General features: G+C 52.5%; 2 protein-coding genes across 9 annotated transcripts in view; one reads left to right on the forward strand and one right to left on the reverse strand.

Annotated features, from left to right (window-relative positions):
- Positions 1-19,341, reverse strand: part of WNT5B (Wnt family member 5B) — a 92,687-nt gene that overhangs the window by 39,860 nt on the left and 33,486 nt on the right. The window lies entirely within an intron of this gene.
- On the forward strand, positions 2,881-11,686 carry FBXL14 (F-box and leucine rich repeat protein 14). 8 transcript variants are annotated; one of them, XR_009505262.1, is made up of 4 exons: positions 4,000-5,402; positions 8,778-9,295; positions 9,904-10,300; positions 10,422-10,494. XR_009505262.1 is itself a non-coding variant. In XM_059935025.1 (3 exons), exons 2-3 carry the CDS (start codon positions 4,468-4,470, stop codon positions 10,864-10,866), a joined length of 1,380 nt encoding a protein of 459 aa, XP_059791008.1. In that variant the 5' UTR covers positions 2,881-3,107; positions 4,395-4,467; the 3' UTR covers positions 10,867-11,686. The 8 variants fall into 8 exon arrangements, 6 of the variants coding, with proteins under 6 accessions (XP_059791008.1, XP_059791005.1, XP_059791010.1 ...); XM_059935025.1 differs by lacking the exons at positions 8,778-9,295; positions 9,904-10,300 and adding an exon at positions 2,881-3,107 and having other exon boundaries at positions 4,395-5,402; positions 10,422-11,686; XR_009505263.1 differs by having other exon boundaries at positions 4,000-5,355; positions 8,778-10,300.

A 19,341-nucleotide genomic window follows, 5' to 3' on the forward strand; every position in this document is an offset into this window, starting at 1 on the left:
TTCTCCTTGCAGTCAGTGAATCAAGTCCTCACTATGTCTTACCTTTTCTCTAATCAAGAGGTGCCCCAGGATACTCTCCTGCTAAGAATTACTTAGGAATAGAGAGAATGTTGCCTTGAAGTGGGGAAGTAGTTGGAAAGGCACGATCTTGTAAACCGCAGATATCCATTGTTACTGGTGGTCCAGAAAAGTTTTGACATGTATGAAGTCTTTCGTAAAGAGATTATATAATTGTCATCGTTCTCATTCACTTCAGTTCAACCACATTTACAGAGTGCCTACCTGCGAGGCATCCATTGTGCCATGGATACATTAGAGTTAACATAAAACACACACAACATGTTTTAACTCCTTTGAGCCAACGCCCACCAGCTAGACTCTGGGTCACTGTTTCTGGACACCTACATTCTTTTTTTTTTTTTTAATAAATTTATTTTATTTTATTTATTTTTATTTTTGGCTGCGTTGGGTCTTCGTTGCTGCGCACGGGCTTTCACTAGTTGTGGCGAGCGGGGGCTACTCTTCGTTGCGGTGTGCGGGTTTCTCATTGCGGTGGCTTCTCTTGTTGCGGAGCACAGGCTCTAGGCATGCAGGCTTCACTAGTTGTGGCACGTGGGCTCAGTAGTTGTGGCTCACGGGCTCTAGAGCACAGGCTCAGTAGTTGCGGCACACGGGCTTAGTTGCTCTGCGGCAGGTGGGATATTCCTGGACCAGGGCTCGAACCCGTGTCCCCTGCATTGGCAGGCGGATTCTTAACCACTGCGCCACCAGGGAAGCCCTGGACACATATATTCTTGAATGAGGAGTTTAAAAGCTACGGATCTCTTCTGATCTTTCCTGCCCCTCTGTGTGAGGAAGCATACATCTTTTTTTTTTTTTTTTTAATATTTATTTATTTGGTCGTGCCAGGTCTTAGTTGTGGCTCGTGGGCCCCTTAGTTGAGACATGCGGGCTCCCTAGTTGTGGCATGAGAGCTCTTAGTTGCGACATGCATGTGGGATCTAGTTCCCTGACCAGGGATTGAACCCAGGCCCACGGCACGAGGAGCATGGAGTCCCAACCACTGCGCCACCAGGGAAGTCCCAGGAAGCTTACATCCTTAAGTAAGCCTGACCTTTGGGTTGGGCCTCACAATTTTCCCAGGTCCTACCCAGATGAAAAACACACCCCATCTGAAAAACCAGTGTCTTTAAAATTCTTGGTAAAGTTTTAGAGACTCTGTACACAGGGCTATCACCTCTGCTTCTAAACAGAATTTCAGAGCTCATTCAGAAAAAAACTTCACCTTGGTTGCAAGCTGTTGAATCATATACAAAAGTCTCAACCTGGGCTCAAAATATGAGTAGCTGTCCACGGGACCCTCTACATTGATATACATCTTCTCCAGACCACCAGTCTCTGGTCCATAATTCCCTCCACCTATTTTTGTGTCCTAAATCACAGCCTAAACTGAAACCCCCAAGAAGCCAGTGCACGTGAAACTATCCCTACTCTCCGGGTTGCATTAGGAACAATGCGAAATGTCGGGCTGAGACAGGACTCAGAGAGGCTCATGGTTTCCCAGAGGGTAACTGTTGAGAAGATCCCTGGAGATTATCCAGTCAATCTGCCCTAGTGAAACACAAGGACACTGAGCCTCGGAAAGGGGAGACACTTCCTCCATGCCCCAGACTCAGCAGAGGGTTCACCTGATGCCACTCTTGTTTCCCCACTAATGTGCATTTTCTAAGATACTTCTTGATGTTTATTCTCCTGTTTATTGAACGTGAACACAATCATATTGCTGAAAATCCTTGTCATATATGTTTGAACGCCTTACATAAAAGGTCCTGAATCAATACCATTCTAGAGTTAAACTCAAGAAAAAACTTCGCGAGAGCTAGGAGCAGGTGGTCCACTTCTCGAGAAAGTGCTTCCGGGCACCTCTGAACTACTTGTCAGACTTGAGAGCAGCAGCGGGTCTGGAGGAGGGACACGGCTAAGCTCCTTCTCTTCAGGTCAGCCCCCCCGCCCCCCACTGGTGGTCTAGCACTTTGTTTTGTGATAAGGAGGATTAAGGTGTTGTGGATTAAGACCTTGATATCAACACAAACACATCTACATCCACAGAACAACAGAAAAAGTCACTTCATGTAGCGTGAAAGGTAAAAGTTTGGGCAGCAGTGACGGAGACCAGTGTATGCCTAGATACAGCCCAGGAGAAGAGTGCCAACCCAGGTGCAGCCCAGAATTGAGACTCTCACTGCACAGCACGTTTGGAATCCTCTAGATGACCAACACAATCCTACATGATTCCAGGAGGGTTATAAAAATCTCTGGGCCTTGCACCACGTGCATCGTGGGTGAAGGATTTTGCTTCTGCATTTCCTGATTTAGGAACAGGGGAGGTGGATGGCAGTCTACAAAGGTATTATGCCTATTACCTATCTGTATGTACTCGGCCCGCTACTGGTCTCCTGGGCAAAAGAGAAGTAAGTGGCCAAAAGGGAACCTCATATACTGAATACGGAACCCAGTCAAAACCTTGTTCAGGTTCTCAAAGAATCAATGAAACCATTCTCCTTTTTTGATAGCTGAACCAGATTGTCTTGCATCTTGTGTGGATTCACAAATTCCTTAAAAACACAGAGGGTCATTTTTCTGGTTCCAAAATTCTTGGTTTGAAGGTAGTTAAAATGAAACTCTTTTGCAGCCCTATCCTCTGAGTGGGCATTTAAGACCCAGGAGCCACGCTCTAGACGGGAGCATTCCATGGTTCCAGAGAACACAGTTTGTAAACGAACAGACATTTGCTGGAGCACCTTAAACCAAGCCCAATCGTCACTCTGTTTTGTCTAAAGATAAAATTGTATCGGCACATACGAACACACTGACTGTCGGCACAACTGGGCCCTTCATCGTCTAACAGGCTGACAAGAAAGAAAGCGGCGGCGGTAAGGGTTGAGGGGAGGCTGCTCCCTCCGGGCGCGAGGCAGGCGGAGGCGACGCGGCGCAGCCCAGGGCTGCCGGCCGAGTGCGGAAGCGGAGGAAGTTGTGAAGCAGAAGGAGCCGAGGGAGCGCACTGGCGGCGGTGTCTGGAAACACCCGGAACATGCTAGAAGGAAGTGGTAATGGCTAGATCCAGAGTGCGCACTGGGGGAGGCCGTGCTCGGCTAAGGGACGCGCGGGTAGTCCTGAGTTTCTCCCCAGTTTAGGGCACAAGACTGGAGAGAAAAGAACCGTGGGAAGCCGCCCACTGGGGAGGACCGAGGAGGTGTCCGCACAGACGCGCGGCGGGGCCCCGGGGACGGAGGCAGGGAGGAGAGCGGGGCGGTCAGCGAGCAGCGGTCCGGGGAGGAGGGTCTTGCGGGAGGATAAAGGGAGCGGGCGGGAGGCTGGGCCGGGAGCGCGCGGGGAGGCCTCGGAGCCGGCGGCGCGGAGCCTAGACGCGGGCCGGGCGTGGCCGGCGGCTCCTTGCGGGCGGTGGAGGCGGCGGAAGCGGCGGCGGCGGGCCCAGCTGGCGCCCCGACGGCGCGCACAGGGTTAACCCGCGGCGGGCCGGCGCTCGGTTTCCAGGACAACGCCGGCAGTTCCGGCGCGCAGGCTCGTACCATCGCGCGCGCGCGGGGGAGCGCGGGGGGCGGGGGCGCGGAGGCGCGGAGAGCAGCGGGTCCGGCCCGGACGCCCCCGGCGCGGCCGCCGCTCGCCCCGGCTCGGCTCCGCGCGCGCGCTCCGTGCCGGCCGGCGCTGCCCCGCGCGCGGACGCGGGGGCCGAGCGCGCGCCGGCCCGAGGTCCCCCCGCCGGGGCGGCCGAGTGCGGGCGGCCCGCTGGCAGCTTTGAAAAGCGGGCGAGGACAAAGGCGGCCGCAGCCTCCCGGCGCCCAGCCCGAGCGCGCAGCCCGGCCCGCGCGGCGCCGGAGGATGCGGCCGGGGGCGCGGCGGCGGCGGCGGCGGGGCGCGCGGGGCGGCGCGGGCCGGGCGCGGCAGGGCTGAGCCCAGCAAGGGCCGGGCTGCGGGGGCACCCGCCCGGGATGTGAGCGCCGAGCGCGCCGGGCGGGGAGGGCGGGCAGGGCGGCAGGAAGGACGCGCGGACGGGAGGAGGAGCGGCGCCGAGCCGGAAGGCGGGAGGCGCGTCCGTTGGGCCCGCGGCGCGGCCGGCCAGCCGCCTCGTCGCTCGGGCGGGAGCGGGGCCCGCGCCTCCTCCCGGGCGCCGCGGGGAGGAAGATGGAGACGCACATCTCGTGCCTGTTCCCCGAGCTGCTGGCCATGATCTTCGGCTACCTGGACGTGCGCGACAAGGGGCGCGCGGCGCAGGTGTGCACGGCCTGGCGGGACGCCGCCTACCACAAGTCGGTGTGGCGGGGGGTGGAGGCCAAGCTGCACCTGCGCCGGGCCAACCCGTCGCTGTTCCCCAGCCTGCAGGCCCGGGGCATCCGCCGGGTGCAGATCCTGAGCCTGCGCCGCAGCCTCAGCTACGTGATCCAGGGCATGGCCAACATCGAGAGCCTCAACCTCAGCGGCTGCTACAACCTCACCGACAACGGACTGGGCCACGCGTTCGTGCAGGAGATCGGCTCGCTGCGCGCCCTCAACCTGAGCCTCTGCAAGCAGATCACCGACAGCAGCCTGGGCCGCATAGCCCAGTACCTCAAGGGCCTGGAGGTGCTGGAGCTGGGCGGCTGCAGCAACATCACCAACACCGGCCTCCTGCTCATCGCCTGGGGCCTGCAGCGCCTCAAGAGCCTTAATCTCCGCAGCTGCCGCCACCTCTCGGACGTGGGCATCGGGCACCTGGCCGGCATGACGCGCAGCGCGGCCGAGGGCTGCCTGGGCCTGGAGCAGCTCACGCTGCAGGACTGCCAGAAGCTCACGGATCTGTCTCTGAAGCACATCTCCCGGGGGCTGACGGGCCTGAGGCTCCTCAACCTCAGCTTCTGCGGAGGCATCTCGGACGCAGGCCTCCTGCACCTGTCGCACATGGGCAGCCTGCGCAGCCTTAACCTGCGCTCCTGCGACAACATCAGTGACACGGGCATCATGCATCTGGCCATGGGCAGCCTGCGCCTCTCGGGGCTGGATGTGTCCTTCTGTGACAAGGTGGGGGACCAGAGCCTGGCTTACATAGCGCAGGGGCTGGACGGCCTCAAGTCCCTTTCCCTCTGCTCCTGCCACATCAGCGACGACGGCATCAACCGCATGGTGCGGCAGATGCACGGGCTGCGCACACTCAACATCGGGCAGTGTGTACGCATCACGGACAAGGGCCTGGAGCTGATCGCCGAGCACCTGAGCCAGCTCACCGGCATCGACCTGTACGGCTGCACCCGCATCACCAAGCGCGGCCTGGAGCGCATCACGCAGCTGCCCTGCCTCAAGGTACTCAACCTGGGCCTCTGGCAGATGACGGACAGTGAGAAGGTCAGGTGAGGGCGGCAGCACCAACTCCCCCGGCCCCGCCCTGTTCGTCCTCCTGCCACCACCGCGGCCCCCGCGCTCACTCGACACGCACACGTAGACCCAGAGCATTGCCGCGGACGCGGTGGGGGCCATGACGCGGAGCCCCAGGCTCGTCCTCCCCTACCCCCCGTCGTTGCGTCCGGGGTCCCTCCGCCACCCACACCCACACCCACACCCTCTCCTTTTCCCCGAGGATGCGGAGATGGACTCGCCACCCACCAGCCACTCCTCCCAGCAGGGGTTTGGAGGACGGATTGAGCTACTGTATCCCCGCCGCGCTGCATTTGGAAACGGGGGGGGGGGTGGGGAGTGACCAGTCCTTTCAGCCCTGGGGAGTTGGGGAAAATGTCTGCCTTCACTTAAGCTTTCATTTGAATACTGTGATCTGGTTTTTATTTCGAAACGTATAAAAGCAAACCCAACTACAACGGCCTTTTCACCCTTCTTCCACTTCGTAACTAATCGCAGTCTCTCATCAGTCCTTTGACAGGACTCTGCTACTCACGCTCATTTCATTTGTATTCTTTCTTTTTTTATTTTTTGAAGAAAGTTGACATCATGGTCTCTTTTTTTCTGCTGAGTATAGTCTATATATTATATATATATAAATTATATATATATATGTGTGTGTGTGTGTATATATATATATACATATATATGTGTGTGTGTGTGTGTGTGTGTGTGTGTGTGTGTATGTCTGGCTACCTCGTTTTAGTTTACTTTTTTCTCTGAAGCCCTGGAATTCTACAAGAGAGATATTTTGAGACTGAAACATTTTTGTGCCTGGACTGGAAAGATGCCCATCGGGTTTGTACATCTTTTTTGTTTTGGCTTCTTCCCAAACCCCATCCACCCCGTGTATCCCACTTCACATTCTGGCTCTGCTTTCCTTTTTCTCCTTGTCCATAGGGACTTGAGGGCCCAGCCGTGATCCTAAATCTTGACTTAATTTATAGCACAAATGTGTGGGAGACATGAGAGTTGGACTTTTGTTTTTTGTTTTTTTTGTCTGTTTGTTTGAGATGCAGATTGTGTCTTGAAAATGATGATTATATATGCAGATTCTGCCCTGCCCTCACCCTCTTGCAAGTTTCCCCACGAAAAGGTCACACAGTGAGGGTTCCTGTTGGGAGCAGAGGAGCCGAGTTGGCTTCCAGAGCCCCCGGGGCTGTAATGTGAAGGGGAGGAGACTGAAATTCATGTCTTATCTCTGTTCTGGTAATAAAACGGGAGTTTGTGGGTTTTTAAAAATTCTGTTTCTAAATGGAGGAGTAGATGCCTTTCTTTATTTTGATGGGGGTTGGGACTTGTGGCTTTAAAAAAAAAATCACTTTTGTGTAGGATGTACATTTTTGTTGGATTTTTTTTTGGTTTGTTTATTTTTTTTTAGAATCCTCCACAGCAACATGCGAGACCATGGAGTTAAAGAAACCCAGAGACCTTTATCAGTTAATTGTACTGTTTGTGAATTTGTATAAATAATAACAAAGATCCTCTTAAAACGTTTATATTCTTACAGTAAAAGGTTAAACTGATATTTATATAATAAAAGAGGAAATATGAAGTATGTTTTTGAAAAAAAAAAAAAAACCAAAAACAAAAGCCTTGTATCTGTGCATTATTTTTAAGGCAGTGTGTGTTTGGGTCCAGGCCACAGTAGGAGGTGCTGTTTTGCGTCTCTGAAGTAAAAGTATAAGATGCAGAGTTCCGTGCAACCTGTGTGGTGTGAGCTCATGGTGAAAAATTTACCCTGTATAAGGTTCACCACTGACACCTACATGTTTTGTTGCTAGAAATGTGATTGGAATGGAGATTTATATAATTTCTGGTTCTGAACTGTCAACAACATGGAAATTTAAAGAAACTGAACAAAATGAAACTTCTTCTTAAACCAGATTTGTAAAGAGTCACAGTTTCACCAGGGTGGCCAGTTTTTCTCCACATGGACATGAGATCTAGGGGTGATGTTCAAGAAATGCGTCCTGAGATGTGGAAGTGGGAAGAAAGATGGGTTACTTGACCCTGAGGGGGTGTGGGGAGGCTGCGAAGGGGCGGGGAGGGCGCTAGGGCCATTGTTGGGAAAGTTAAGGGCGCTCAGTCATGCGGACTGGGGCTCAATGTGAGCAGTGCGGCGGCAGGGCGGGGGCGTGGGCCCCTCCTTAGCATTCCCCGCCAGCCCCGCCAGCGCCGCCGGGTTGGAGCACTTTCCTGGGGGCGGGGAGGCCGGCCTGGAGTTCTTGCACATTTGCATTTTAAGAAGGCGGCCACTCGAACCCTGGTGAGGGTTCTTAGACTGAATTGGGGCTGAATACCAACAATTCCAGCAAAGAGCTCCCTTTGGTAGACAATAACTAAATCATCTGACACCCTGTGGTTGGGCTGTGGAAACGGAAGTGTATAAATGCTCCAGCAGTGGGGTTTTTCATATTCCTGTTTCGCAGAGGTCTGTCTGACTTGTTTCTGAGGTTTTTTTTTTAAAAAAATACTGATCCCAGGAAGAGCCGAGAAGAATAGCACAAAACTTTCCTGGATCGACACCTCTTTCCAGGAAGAGAGCTAGAACCAGGTTTCTCTTGGGTAAGACTGTTTTGTAAAGTTTCCAAGCTTGCTGTACGGGCCTGTCACAAAAGCTGCATTGTTCCTTCTTGGAGAGCCATCACAAGTGGGTCTAATGGAGCCTGACACTAGATCCATCTTCCTTTTCTTTGGGGAAGGTGTGGATCTCTTTCTTCCCTCTTACGTTACAGTGCTTACTGCCTGGAAGAAAAAAAGAAATGTGTGAACCCCAGTAAGAAGGGACTCTGAATCAGGGTCAGCTTTCTGATTTAGCATTTGCCTCTACAGCGCGTGAAGCTTCCACAAGCTGTGAGTTCTTAGGCTATTTTTCTTCTTCCAAGAGACCGTGTGGCTGTGCAGATTCGGTCAGTAAGAATCTGGGCAGCTCCTAAGTCTTAGGCTCTGTGCTCACCTCCTTCATTTAATACGAAAAGTAATCCTACCAACTATTACTGGAAGGTTTTCTGTTTCTCTGCTTTGTCTTGGTTTTTACTTGAAAGGTTAAATATACGCTTGACTCAAGGCTGGTAAATTACTGTTTGGAAGTTAAGATCACGGGCCTGGTGTCCTCATCCTGAACTGGGCCTAGTTTAGAATGTATCTGGAGTGTCTCGGGAAAGATGAATAAACCTCCTTGCATCAGTCAGAGGTGACTGCTTATCCTTCAACCTTGTTTGACAGAAAGAAAGGAATCAGGGTTGAGAACCAATGGTGTGCTCTGCCTGGTACTTGAAAATTTATCCTAGTCCTCAAAGCAACCTGCTGAAAGGTACCCTCTTTTCCAGATAAGAATACTGCTCGCCTAAAGTCAGCCAGCCACTAAGTCCAGCCCCCTTCCACTCCAGGAGAAGGATCAGCTACTGATCGCACCTTGGTTTCCAGGAAGGCGACCTCCCAGAAGCGAGTGGTGGCTGTCTGAACCCAGGATGGACAAGCTCAGGCCAAGGGCACCACTTGGAAGGGAGTAAAAGTGGATTTGGCCTCACCATACCTACAGGAATGGAAGGAAATGCTTTTAAAGAATAGAAGCACTAAGAACATGAGTGGATATGTAATATGTGGGTGGTGCACAAGTTAAGAGGCACTTCAGGGCAATTTTTAGAGTAACAGAAAAAACCTGGCTCAGGTATTTGCCAAAACTTCAGAACTGAAAAAACAAAATAGGAACTTAGTGTAAACTTTATCATCTAGAAGCAATAAACCTCAGTAGGAACTGTGTTGGTGGCAGTCAGGAAAGGGTTCCACGTACTTGTCCAAGACTCATGGGGCAAAAGCCACGAAACATCTGCTGAAAAGATGATGTGTAAGTGAACGGCGGGGTTCAGTGTCTGCAGCCCCCTCAGGACCATGACAGGCCTCTAGCTAAGAGCGCTGGGTGTCGCCGAATAATTCTCCCTGCCATAGACGCCTTCCTGCCCAATTCCTCCGTCCTAAGGCGGGGAGGGCCCACTTGATTTATCCCACCTCTGGCAGCAGTGACAAGGATGCTTGCCTAACTTACGGTACATCCTTAAACAGTTAAGAAAATTCAAACTGATCATATTCTTTCATGATTCAAGTCAACAGCAAAGATCTGAAAAAGCCAATGTTCCTTTTATGGCAGTTTCTTTTTAAAGGCAAGAGCCTTCCCTTAAACAGAAACATACGATATGTAAATTGAAGCATGGCTTATCCCCCAAATCCAGGTGCTTTCCCGCAGTGGTTATTAGACAGATGCTGATCTTGCAATATAAGTAAAACCCTTCCCTTCCGACTTAGAGAATCTGAACTCAAGTTTTCAAAGGGGAGAGGGGAGTGGCCCCCAGGGACCACCGTGTTTCCAAAGGATAAGACCCTCTTATTAAGAGATCAGATTTGTAAAACAAAACCAAGACCTCATGCAGCTTCTGACAACCGTTCCTCTGCTTCCAGGGCTCTGCTGCGGCCAGGGGGCCCGTGAGTCAACCCGTGGTCGCCCCCTCTGCTGCCCTTCCCCCCCTGCATCAGACGTCACCCCCTTTTAAAAGTTAATTCTGTCCCTTTAATAGAGGGCAAGACCTAAATTGTGTGCCACCGTGACCCCTGAGGAGTCAGGGGCGAGGCTTTTGGTGAAATCATGTGGGTCCTGGGCAGAGCGCAGGATTAGAAATCGGAAAGCTGCATCGAATCCCGAGCCAGTGCCCAGGCCACACCTCCGCCTCGTCTTGTCAAGGTGCTTGCTCAAACGGTACGGAGCCAGTTAAGTTTTTTGAAAAGTGAATGTTGGCAGACAGAGGAGACCTCGTATTTGGATCAGTGCCAACTATTAAGAATTTAGAACGTCTCCAAGGTGAGTGCACAGCTGGAAAAAGAGTGAACACTCAGGTCTCGGACAGAAAAGGGGTATTTCCAGACATCTGTACCTTTAAATGTCCACAACTGATCAGTTTCAGCCTTTTCCTCTTTTGCAGGGGTGGCTCTGACACGGGCTGGTGGAGCTGCCTGTCCCACCTGGAGCGCTGGGTACCATGGACAAAGCCGCTCCTCCCGTTTAGGGCAAGAGGAAGTCGGCACGAGAGCAGGAGTAACGGCACGAGACGGGGTACGCTGACATCCCCCCCAAACAAAACAATCCAAGTGGAATTCCTCCATCTCCTGTTTGTTCACCCAGGAAAGTGCACATATTTTCTTCAAAGAAGACTTAAGTTTTTTATTGTCTCATCACTCTTGCACTTCGTGGAAAGGACGGATGCCCCCTGTCCTGTGCGTGCGCTTTCATCTGTGAGAGTGGACGGCGTCCCGGTCACACGGGCGGGGTGTGGCTGCAGCCCGCGGACGCACGGAGTCTCGACCGTGTTTGGCTTCCCTGTCTCCGGATTTGTGTTTCCCCAAAGCTGGTGGATTCCGGACATTTAATTTTATAAACGGGGTAAGAGGCTTGGCGAGGGTGAAAGACTGTGCCCGGGTGACCGCCGCAGACTTTACCCATCACCGGGGAGGCCGGTCCCCAGCAGGAGGGAGCCGGGGGTCCTTCCCTGAGCTGCTGTCAAGCAACACCCGACCCCCTGCTTCTGAAGAGAGCTGAGCTAGAGCACATTATTTTCATCTGGAGTAAACACCCCGAATGCTGAAAGTTATTATTATTATTTAATAAGCATCACTTATGCAAACTCAGACGTGTACGTTACTTATGCAAACTCCTTTTTCAAGGAGCCGGAAAGCTAGTGCGAGGAGCTGGTAAACGGGCTTAGGGTACCGGGTGGCCCGAGCACGAGTGAGGGTCCAGTCGGTCCCCTGTCGTCCTCAAGCACCTGGGCCAGCTCTCCAGCACTGCTCTGTCACGGACAGTGACGGACGATGCAAACTCCCGCATGCTGAGAAGTCACAACTCCACACGCCCGGGGCCGCCTTTCACAAAGGAGAACTGAGCTGTGGGAGCACGAGGTGTTTTCTCATCACTCAAGGATAAAACGCCCTGACTTTACAGATGTTTTACCTACAAATCCCTCCCGTCCCGAAAGAGTAAAAGGGTCTAGTCTAGTGTGTTCACATCAGCACCGCTTCTGTTCCCTGCTCTCCGGGGGATGTAACCCGCCCTCCAGAGGCTCAGGCCCGCTCATGGCACCAGCGGTGACCCCCTGCCAGACCAGGGCCTGAGCGACAGGAACGGCACAGACACAGCGGGGAAAGAGGCCAGTCCAGATTCATTTCTTATAAATAGTGTGGAATTACTCCACATGGTTTGGAAAGCATTGTTTTCCTCAACTAAAAAGATGATGCAAATATTTACTACAAATGTTTGTTTGTAAGAGTGTTTCTCCTTAGGAAAGGTTTACCCCAAACTGGCATTTTTATGCACACGCTTGTGTACGTTTGTGTAGGAATAGCTACCGGCTTCCATTTTGCTTTTTGAGAAGTGGTCTCTAAATAGAGAGGAGCCCCCAAAACTCGTCCTCATATTCCTTAGAATCTTCAGTAAAATCACCGAGGCCAAAACTGGACAGATGGGTGAAATAAGGGAGGAACTGGAACAGTTAAACCTCTCAAATTCTTAGCCTTCTTAGATGGAAGATACACTAACCAGGGCCTTCCATTTTTACCTCAGTGTTTTAAACCTTAGCTTCCCAGCTTCAAAGCCCACTGCTATGAACTACCAAAAAGAAAAAGAAAAAAGGCCAGTAGGTGTGCCTTGAGCAAACTATATGAAAATACAGCATTAAAGTGACAACTCTGAGCTCTTCTAGTTCATTTCGAACGCACAAAATTTAGCGTCTTTCGGGGATCTACGGGACGGCCGGGTTCTGTGGCCTGAACGTTGTGGACCTCCCAGCGCAGCTTCCTGACATAGCGGGCAGAGAAGCTCTTCGGGTTTTCTGAGCCTGGACTGGATAGACGACTGGCCTTCCCAGCCTCCCTGACGTCCAGACGCCTGGCCATTGTGCTCGGAGTCAAAGGGCGACAGGACAGTGACCCATAGCAAGACAGCTGGCCTGTCTTTTCCCCACACGCCAGGGTCTAGTGCTCAACGGAATCACAGGAGGACCCGCGGAAATTCACTCCAGTAGAGCAGGGCACAGGGTTTCGCAGTGACAGCCTCTCCCCTGCTGGCGTCGGAAGCTAAGCTGCGTCTCTGTAAGTTAGGAGACAGGTCGCGCGGCACCTCGTGAAAGGCAGGGGTGGAAAGTCAGTCTTGCCTCTTGCTGCGTTGTTCCTCGACCTGCCCATCCCCCGCAAACCCTCTCCCACCTTCTCCCACCCATTCACCCTCCCCGCGGGGATGCAGCCCTGCGTCGTGGCCACACCAGTGTCAGAGCCGGGCGTCTGGCCTCGTGCTTTCCTTTACCCCAAGTGCACTAAGACGATTTTAGGATCCGCTGTGGGGCAGAAAAGTAAAGTACGGTTCATGCAAAACTCCACGTATTTGTTTTCCACGTGGAAAGGCGGACTGTCTTTATCCACGGCGCCTGCTAGCCCCGAGACCCGTCAGCAGGTGGCAGCATTGCCTATGAGCTGGATGCCCTCCGGCAGGTGCCCCCCCCCCCCCCCCCCCGTCGCCTCCCCACAAAGACCTTCCCGGTGTGAGTGAGAGCTGGCGAGACAATCTCAGGTCGCCAAGAAGATGAAATGGAATTTTGAAGTGTTGGTGGAGTCAGGGACCCCGGTGCTGGGCACTCGGTTTGGGAACAGGTATCAGATGTGCCCTCGGGACGGTTCCCTGATGTAGCTGGCGGGAATCAAACGTCAACTCCTAACTTTTCTTTAAGACCATCTCATACAGATCCTGTTAGATTGCCATATTCGGGGAGTTTGGGAGAACAACTTGGGAAAAAGTTTACACTCATACATGGAAACATCCATTTTAACAGGAGGAGCAAAAGTGCTGGCTTTTTTTTATTACACACACACACACAAACAAAAATATTAAAAAATTTTTAGGAGTATCAATTTTTAGTTTTTTATTATCAACATGAGTATCTTCTAAAGGAGCCCATGAAAGTGAGAATGATTAAGAGCCCTGATAAAGCAGTGAGGTTGCTCACATACCTAAATTCCTCCCCTGGGAAACAGACATTAGGAACAGGAAGCAGAAATTAAAACAAGGAGAAAGAACTTCAGAGCCAACTTGGCCAGACACCGTAAAATGCCACAACGAGGGGCAGGCTGGGGTCTCCGGCCCTCTTGGCCCCGATTGTCCGTCCTCGGGGAATGAAAGCAAGGATCTGAAGGGCAGTTGGTGCAGATGTGGACTAAAAGTGTGGAAAGTGGAGGTGGCCGTGTCCCATGGCTGCTCCTGCCACGCCGTGCCATCCCAATGAGGCTCGGCCACCAGCACGGTGACACAAAGGTCATTTTTGGTTAGAAAATGGGAGAAGAGAAAGGAGAAGCTTCTGGAACTCAGGGCCCAGGCACGAAGCAGATCGCCGCTCCTGCCAGCAACCAAGAAGGACGTAGGAAACCAGAAAACCTCCCGGCAGCTTCGTGGACTCCCAGGCTGAAATACACTGTTGTCAGTGACACACGGAACAAATACCGATTCAGGGAAACAACCCGGATAAAGAAAACAGGTGGCAGAGGAGAGAAAAGAGGACACGGATCGCTCACGTCAAGCGGAGGGGACCAGGGCAATAAATGGAGACCAGGTGAGGCGAGTGCAGGGGAGGCCAACGGCCAGCAGGCCCAGCCTGGTCCCCAGGAGGAGCTGGGAGGGGTGCTTGGGGCCACCATCTCCGGGAGCAGCGTTCCTGGGCTGCTCGTGTCTTCAGGAGGATGGTCCTTCTTCCTCTGGTTGTGTGAATCGGACACGAGACAATAATTCCGACTACTAGGTCCCCGGGCTGGCCTGAGGAGCTGGCAGTAGGGTGTCGGGCCCCCCGGTAAGGCGACGGGTCCCACTCCCAGAGCCGTCACCGTCAGGACAGAGGTTCTGTGCTACCCATTCTCCCCATCCTGCAGAGAAAACCACCCAGAAGGACAGCGTCCCAGGGCTGTCGTGTGACACCTCCCGTGTCGTGAGGCTCCCCTGGCCTGGACTCTGTCCCTCGATCCCCAGGAGTCGGGCCTCTGCGCTCTGTCCTGGCCAGCCCTCGAGTCACCCCAAGGAGACAGCTGCTGTTTTAGGTAACGTGCCCAGCCCCAGCCCCAGAGGCCCCGGCACAGTGAGCAAAGCCAGGCCAGCACCGCACGTGCATGCACCCCTCATCTTCCTCTGTCCGCTCCGTCCTCCCCACAAAAATCCAGGGGCCACGTGGCCATCACTGGCCCTCTGGAGTGGTCCGGCCGGGCCACCCGGTCCCCGAGTCAATGGAGACCACAACGGGGGTGCAGGCTGGCCTGCGGTGGGAGCCAGGCACGCGGTGGGCACGACCTGGAGCAGACAGGCCCCTCCGCGCAGGCCCCAAGCCCCTGGCCCGGCCTGACGCCCGGAGGGAAAGCCCCACGAGCACCCCGTGCCCAGAGGTCCCCGCGCCCTCGGCCGCTCCTGCCTCTGCACCTGCCGTGAACTCGCGGGGTCGCCGAGGCCCTGTGGGCAAGTGGCCGCCGACACCTTCCCGCCTTCCCAGAGCCCAGACAGGCCGGCTGGTGCTAATCCACCCGCCGCGCAGCTCAGCAGCTCCGCTCCCCTAAGCCCCTGATAACGGTTTTACTAAAATCCTCTTTTGATGGAAAAAAATCCCAGCTGGACATTTCAGGCCGCGCACAATGTACATGCCTGCGGGTCCCTTTCCCACCTCACAAAGGCCTCTAATCAAGTGGAAAATGTGCTGGAGGCCAGAGGTTGGGTCTGCAATTATTTTTTAAGGGATTACGGAGAAGAATAGGGGCAACGAGGCCCTCCCCCGCTTTGTTTTCCATTTGGTCCTGCTCGAGATGCCTGGGGCTGGGGGAAGCCACCCAGATCTCCGCGCACCAGGCCTCACCTCTCCCTGCCCCGTGCAAGGATGGCATCTTTGAACACCATCGCTTCAGGAAGATTGAGAGAGTCTGGAAGCAACGCGCAGGCCCTATTCTGACCCCGTTTAAGCCCCTATTTATAAAACCACTATGGAACGGGCTCCTGTGTGTGGGGAGAGCCCTCATTCATTAACCTCTGACCCCGCTCTGTATGCAGAGGGGAGGGTCCATACGCTGCTGGGGCTGGGAGCATTCACTGGGGCTTCCCAGGCTTTGGAGGGCAAGAGGTCGTGTTCCCAATGTCGCCAGATCCCCTCCTCCTTATTTATATACATTGACCCTTCCCCTCACACTGAGCAAATATCCAGGAAACACCTAAGGCAAAACATGGATAAAAATACAAGACACCAACCATTTTTATCAGCCTATTTGGAATCTTCGTTTTAAAATGCACACTACAGAAGGGAGTGTGTCTTCCCTGTACATTGGGAAGGACCTTTTCTGATGTCATTCGTACAGGAACGTTCATTAAAGATCAACTGATAAAAGGTGAACATCTCAGGTTGGCCCTCTGTTCTCATCCTTCTACACCAGCTGGTTAGTGATGTATGCAGATCCCCAGTAAAAAGGACATGGTCACAAATTCCTAAACTCATTCTGGGATGATCAAGGATTAGGCTGTTTGGCTCTGAAAGTTAGAGGTCAGCGTATATTTCAAAATAAATACCAGGCTGAGTGATAATTTTCAGGTCCTTTCTTCAAAGTCCCTAAAATAAAAGCAACTAACTACCAAAAGCAAAACAATACCTCTGGCCTGTTTTCATCAGTATTTATGGCTTACTGACATGTTTTGCCTCATTGATTTTGCAGTTCTCCCTCAGAAGGACCCTAAACAATCAAGAAGTAGATGGAGAGAAACACAATTATTACATTTAATATCTTACACAAAACACGATGCAGATATCATACTAGTATTTTATGTTGGCCTTCATCGTTCCTTTGGTGGGTATTACAGGAGGAGAGGACCACATAGTTCCCCTAAAGAAAGCAAGTCAGGGTGAACCCTGTGGGGTCCTCTCCCCAAATCGTGACAAACACGTTTGCTGAATCACTTCTGCTGGTTTTCAAAGCGTGACAGCTTTCTCCAGGAATGAGTAATCGTCACCCTGCTGTAGAAAAAGATGAGCTTCTCTGGAAAGGTGAAGTGATACATTTAAGGGCATTGCAGGAGACAGTGGACCATCTCTAAAGTAGAGCCTGAGGGGGCCTGGCTCCTGAAATAAGGGCAACTCATGAGATAAGCCTGCCTTACAGGGGAGGGGTCCCAAAGCCTCCTCTCCCAATATACTTCCTGAGTCACCACTCAGAATGCTGGCTTACCTCTGTCCTGGGCTTACCACCATCATTTTGGTACTCATCATTATTCTTATACTTCTCCATCCTTTTAACATACTCTGTTGAACAGACTATCAGCTGTTTTCAGAGCCACTCTTCTTACCAAAACCAGTTTGGGGGAGAGTAAAATAGTAATTTGGAAACAATAATCTGATAAAATAGGGACAGCAACGCATCTCAGATTTCTCAGGGCAGATGAAACTTTTCGTACTTTGGAATGTAAACCTCTTTCAGACTCTCATCAGATCACAAAGATTTCTAAAAATCACCTTAAGACCAACTCTCTTAATTTTCCATTCAAAATACAAGATGAACATACTTAGAATTAAGAAGTACAAAATACGGGCTTTCAAATTAACTACCAGAAAGTTTTGTTCAAGGTCTAAAGAGAGAAGGAAATTATCTCTTGAGGTTGAAATGTTATCAGTCCAGGAATGAATAGTCTTCATCCTGCTTTAGGAGAAGATGAACTTCTTCTCCTAAAGGTGAAGTGATACATTCAAGGGCATCACAGGAGACAATGGACCATCTCTATTCCGAAGAAGATATGAAACACTGCTTCTCCCGATCACACTGGGTGCGGAACTACAGGAGAAACGGAGCCTCATTTCTCCACAGTATTTTCTTCAGCTCTTCCTCTCCTGCTCTTGATGAACCAGGTGACATCTCACTCCTGCCCCAACTGTCTCCGTGGGAATTGCTTCATATTTCTGAAATTCTCCTGTTCACTCGTTTTCCATCGTTACGGGCGCACTCATATTCTGACTCACCTAATTCTCTAAACCACCATCTCCATGCCTAACAATCTCAATTCAGCATCCGCAGGCCCTGCGGGGACCACCGCATTCCTGACTCTGAGGACCTCGGCTTCCCTGCCCTGCCCTACAAGCCCATCCCCAGCACCTCCCAACAGCCACGGAGCTTCCCAGAAACATCCAGACTGTGGTGGCCAGAGAGTGATGGCTGCCATTCCTGTAGTTGACTGGCAATCTCTACACCGAAGCTTTTAAATATTATTATTACTAAAATATGCCTGCCTATTTAAGGCTGTTCTTAAAAGTGATACATAAATCTTTATTTCAAAAATCTGTGGACTTCCCTGGTGGTCCAGTGGTTAAGACTCCACACTTCCAATGCAAGGGGCCCAGATTTGATCCCTGGTCGGGGAGCTAGATCACGCATGCCCCAACGAAGATCCCGCACACCGCAACTGAGACCCAGTGCAGCCAAATGAATAAATAAATATTTTTTAAAAAAAGACCCAAAAATCTGTATTAAAAAAAATCATCCAGAATAGAAAAATCTGGATGGCAAAGCTGCCGTTTGATCTTCATCTGATGCCACTTCCCTCCCCTGAGGGGCCCCGTGACAGTGGACCGTATCCTTTTGGACCCAACTCCAGCTTTCAGAGTTGACAACAGTGGTGAGGTGACAAATGCCCCCAATTTGGGGCTGATGAGCTTATTCTTGATCTGTATAAGATCTTGAAATTAACCATCTGTCGGCACGGGTTAGGCCCCCAGAGGGTCCACGGTAATCGGGCAACTGAGGCTACTTCCCCCTGGGTCTCCAGCTTCAGAACCTCTTCCAGGTCCTCCCTGGGATGATGATGAGTTTATCTACGTGGTGCTGACAGTCACCCGGCAGGGCTGATAGCGCTTGAGCCCGGCTTTATCAGTTATGGAGCTAAAACTGCTTTAAGAGCCTATAAAAACGCTGACAAGTATTCCTTCTGACCAACCCATATGACGGTGGGTTCACATCACAAGAGCCTGCCGGTTTATTGGGATTAATTCCTAACTAATAGTTAAAATGCTCGAGTTTATGAATGACTTTTTAAAAATACAAATTAGTGTGGGCTCAAGGCTGTCTGTCGCTCGGTAAATGTTTCTTTGGCAGTGATCGTGGCAGAGGCCCTGCTTGGGCCTCCTTGCAGACCCCCTTCTCGGTGCCCAGAGGAGTGTCTCCTGTGTGTTTCAGGGGGAAACACAGTGTGTGGGAGGGGTCCTGCTTCCCAGAGCGCTCGGTGCAGGAGGCCAGGCCGTGGCCCAGGAGGCGGAGCTGAGGTTCACGCCATCCAAGGCCAAGTTCCCTCCAGCCCAGGCCCCTGGCTCGGGTCAGCCAGGCCGGCCTGGACTTTGTCAGTGACGCACAAGCTAAAGAGCCTCGAGGGAGGCCAGGCCGGCCCAGGTCCCTGATGTCCAGGATGGTTTGAGTTGTCCCTGCAAACCCTCCGGTCACTCTGTTCTATTAGAGAAAGGGTTTGTGAGAAGGAAAGGAGTGATTTAAGGGTTCCTCCTGCCCTTCGAAGCCAGTGAAATGTAGACAGAAACCCCGCTGGGCTGTGCGGTGGGGGGGGGGGGGCACACCTCTGCGGGCATCTCCGGGTAGACGCGAGCCCAGGGCGCAGGCCCCCGGGTCAGGGGCTCCCCTACGGCCGGGACCCCGTTGCCCCAAGATCCCACAGAGGGAGAAGGTTGGGGGCTCGAGCCCAGCCTGCACGCTGGGCTCGGTGAGCCCCAGGACGCAAGACGCCGCCCTGAGGGCGGCACCTGCCCTCACCCTCCCTCCACGAGTGTGAAAACCCAGCACACGCTCCGCTCA

Source organism: Balaenoptera ricei, chromosome 10, assembly GCF_028023285.1.
Source record: "Balaenoptera ricei isolate mBalRic1 chromosome 10, mBalRic1.hap2, whole genome shotgun sequence".
Lineage (NCBI taxonomy): Eukaryota > Metazoa > Chordata > Mammalia > Artiodactyla > Balaenopteridae > Balaenoptera > Balaenoptera ricei.

Excerpts from the sequence above, each read along its gene's own strand:
- FBXL14 (XM_059935022.1), top strand. The coding sequence starts at position 4,204 with ATGGAGACGCACATCTCGTGCCTGTTCCCCGAGCTGCTGGCCATGATC. Across the intron at positions 5,403-10,421 it reads ACGGACAGTGAGAAGGTCAG|GGGTGGCTCTGACACGGGCT; the intron begins GTGAGGGCGGCA and ends CCTCTTTTGCAG.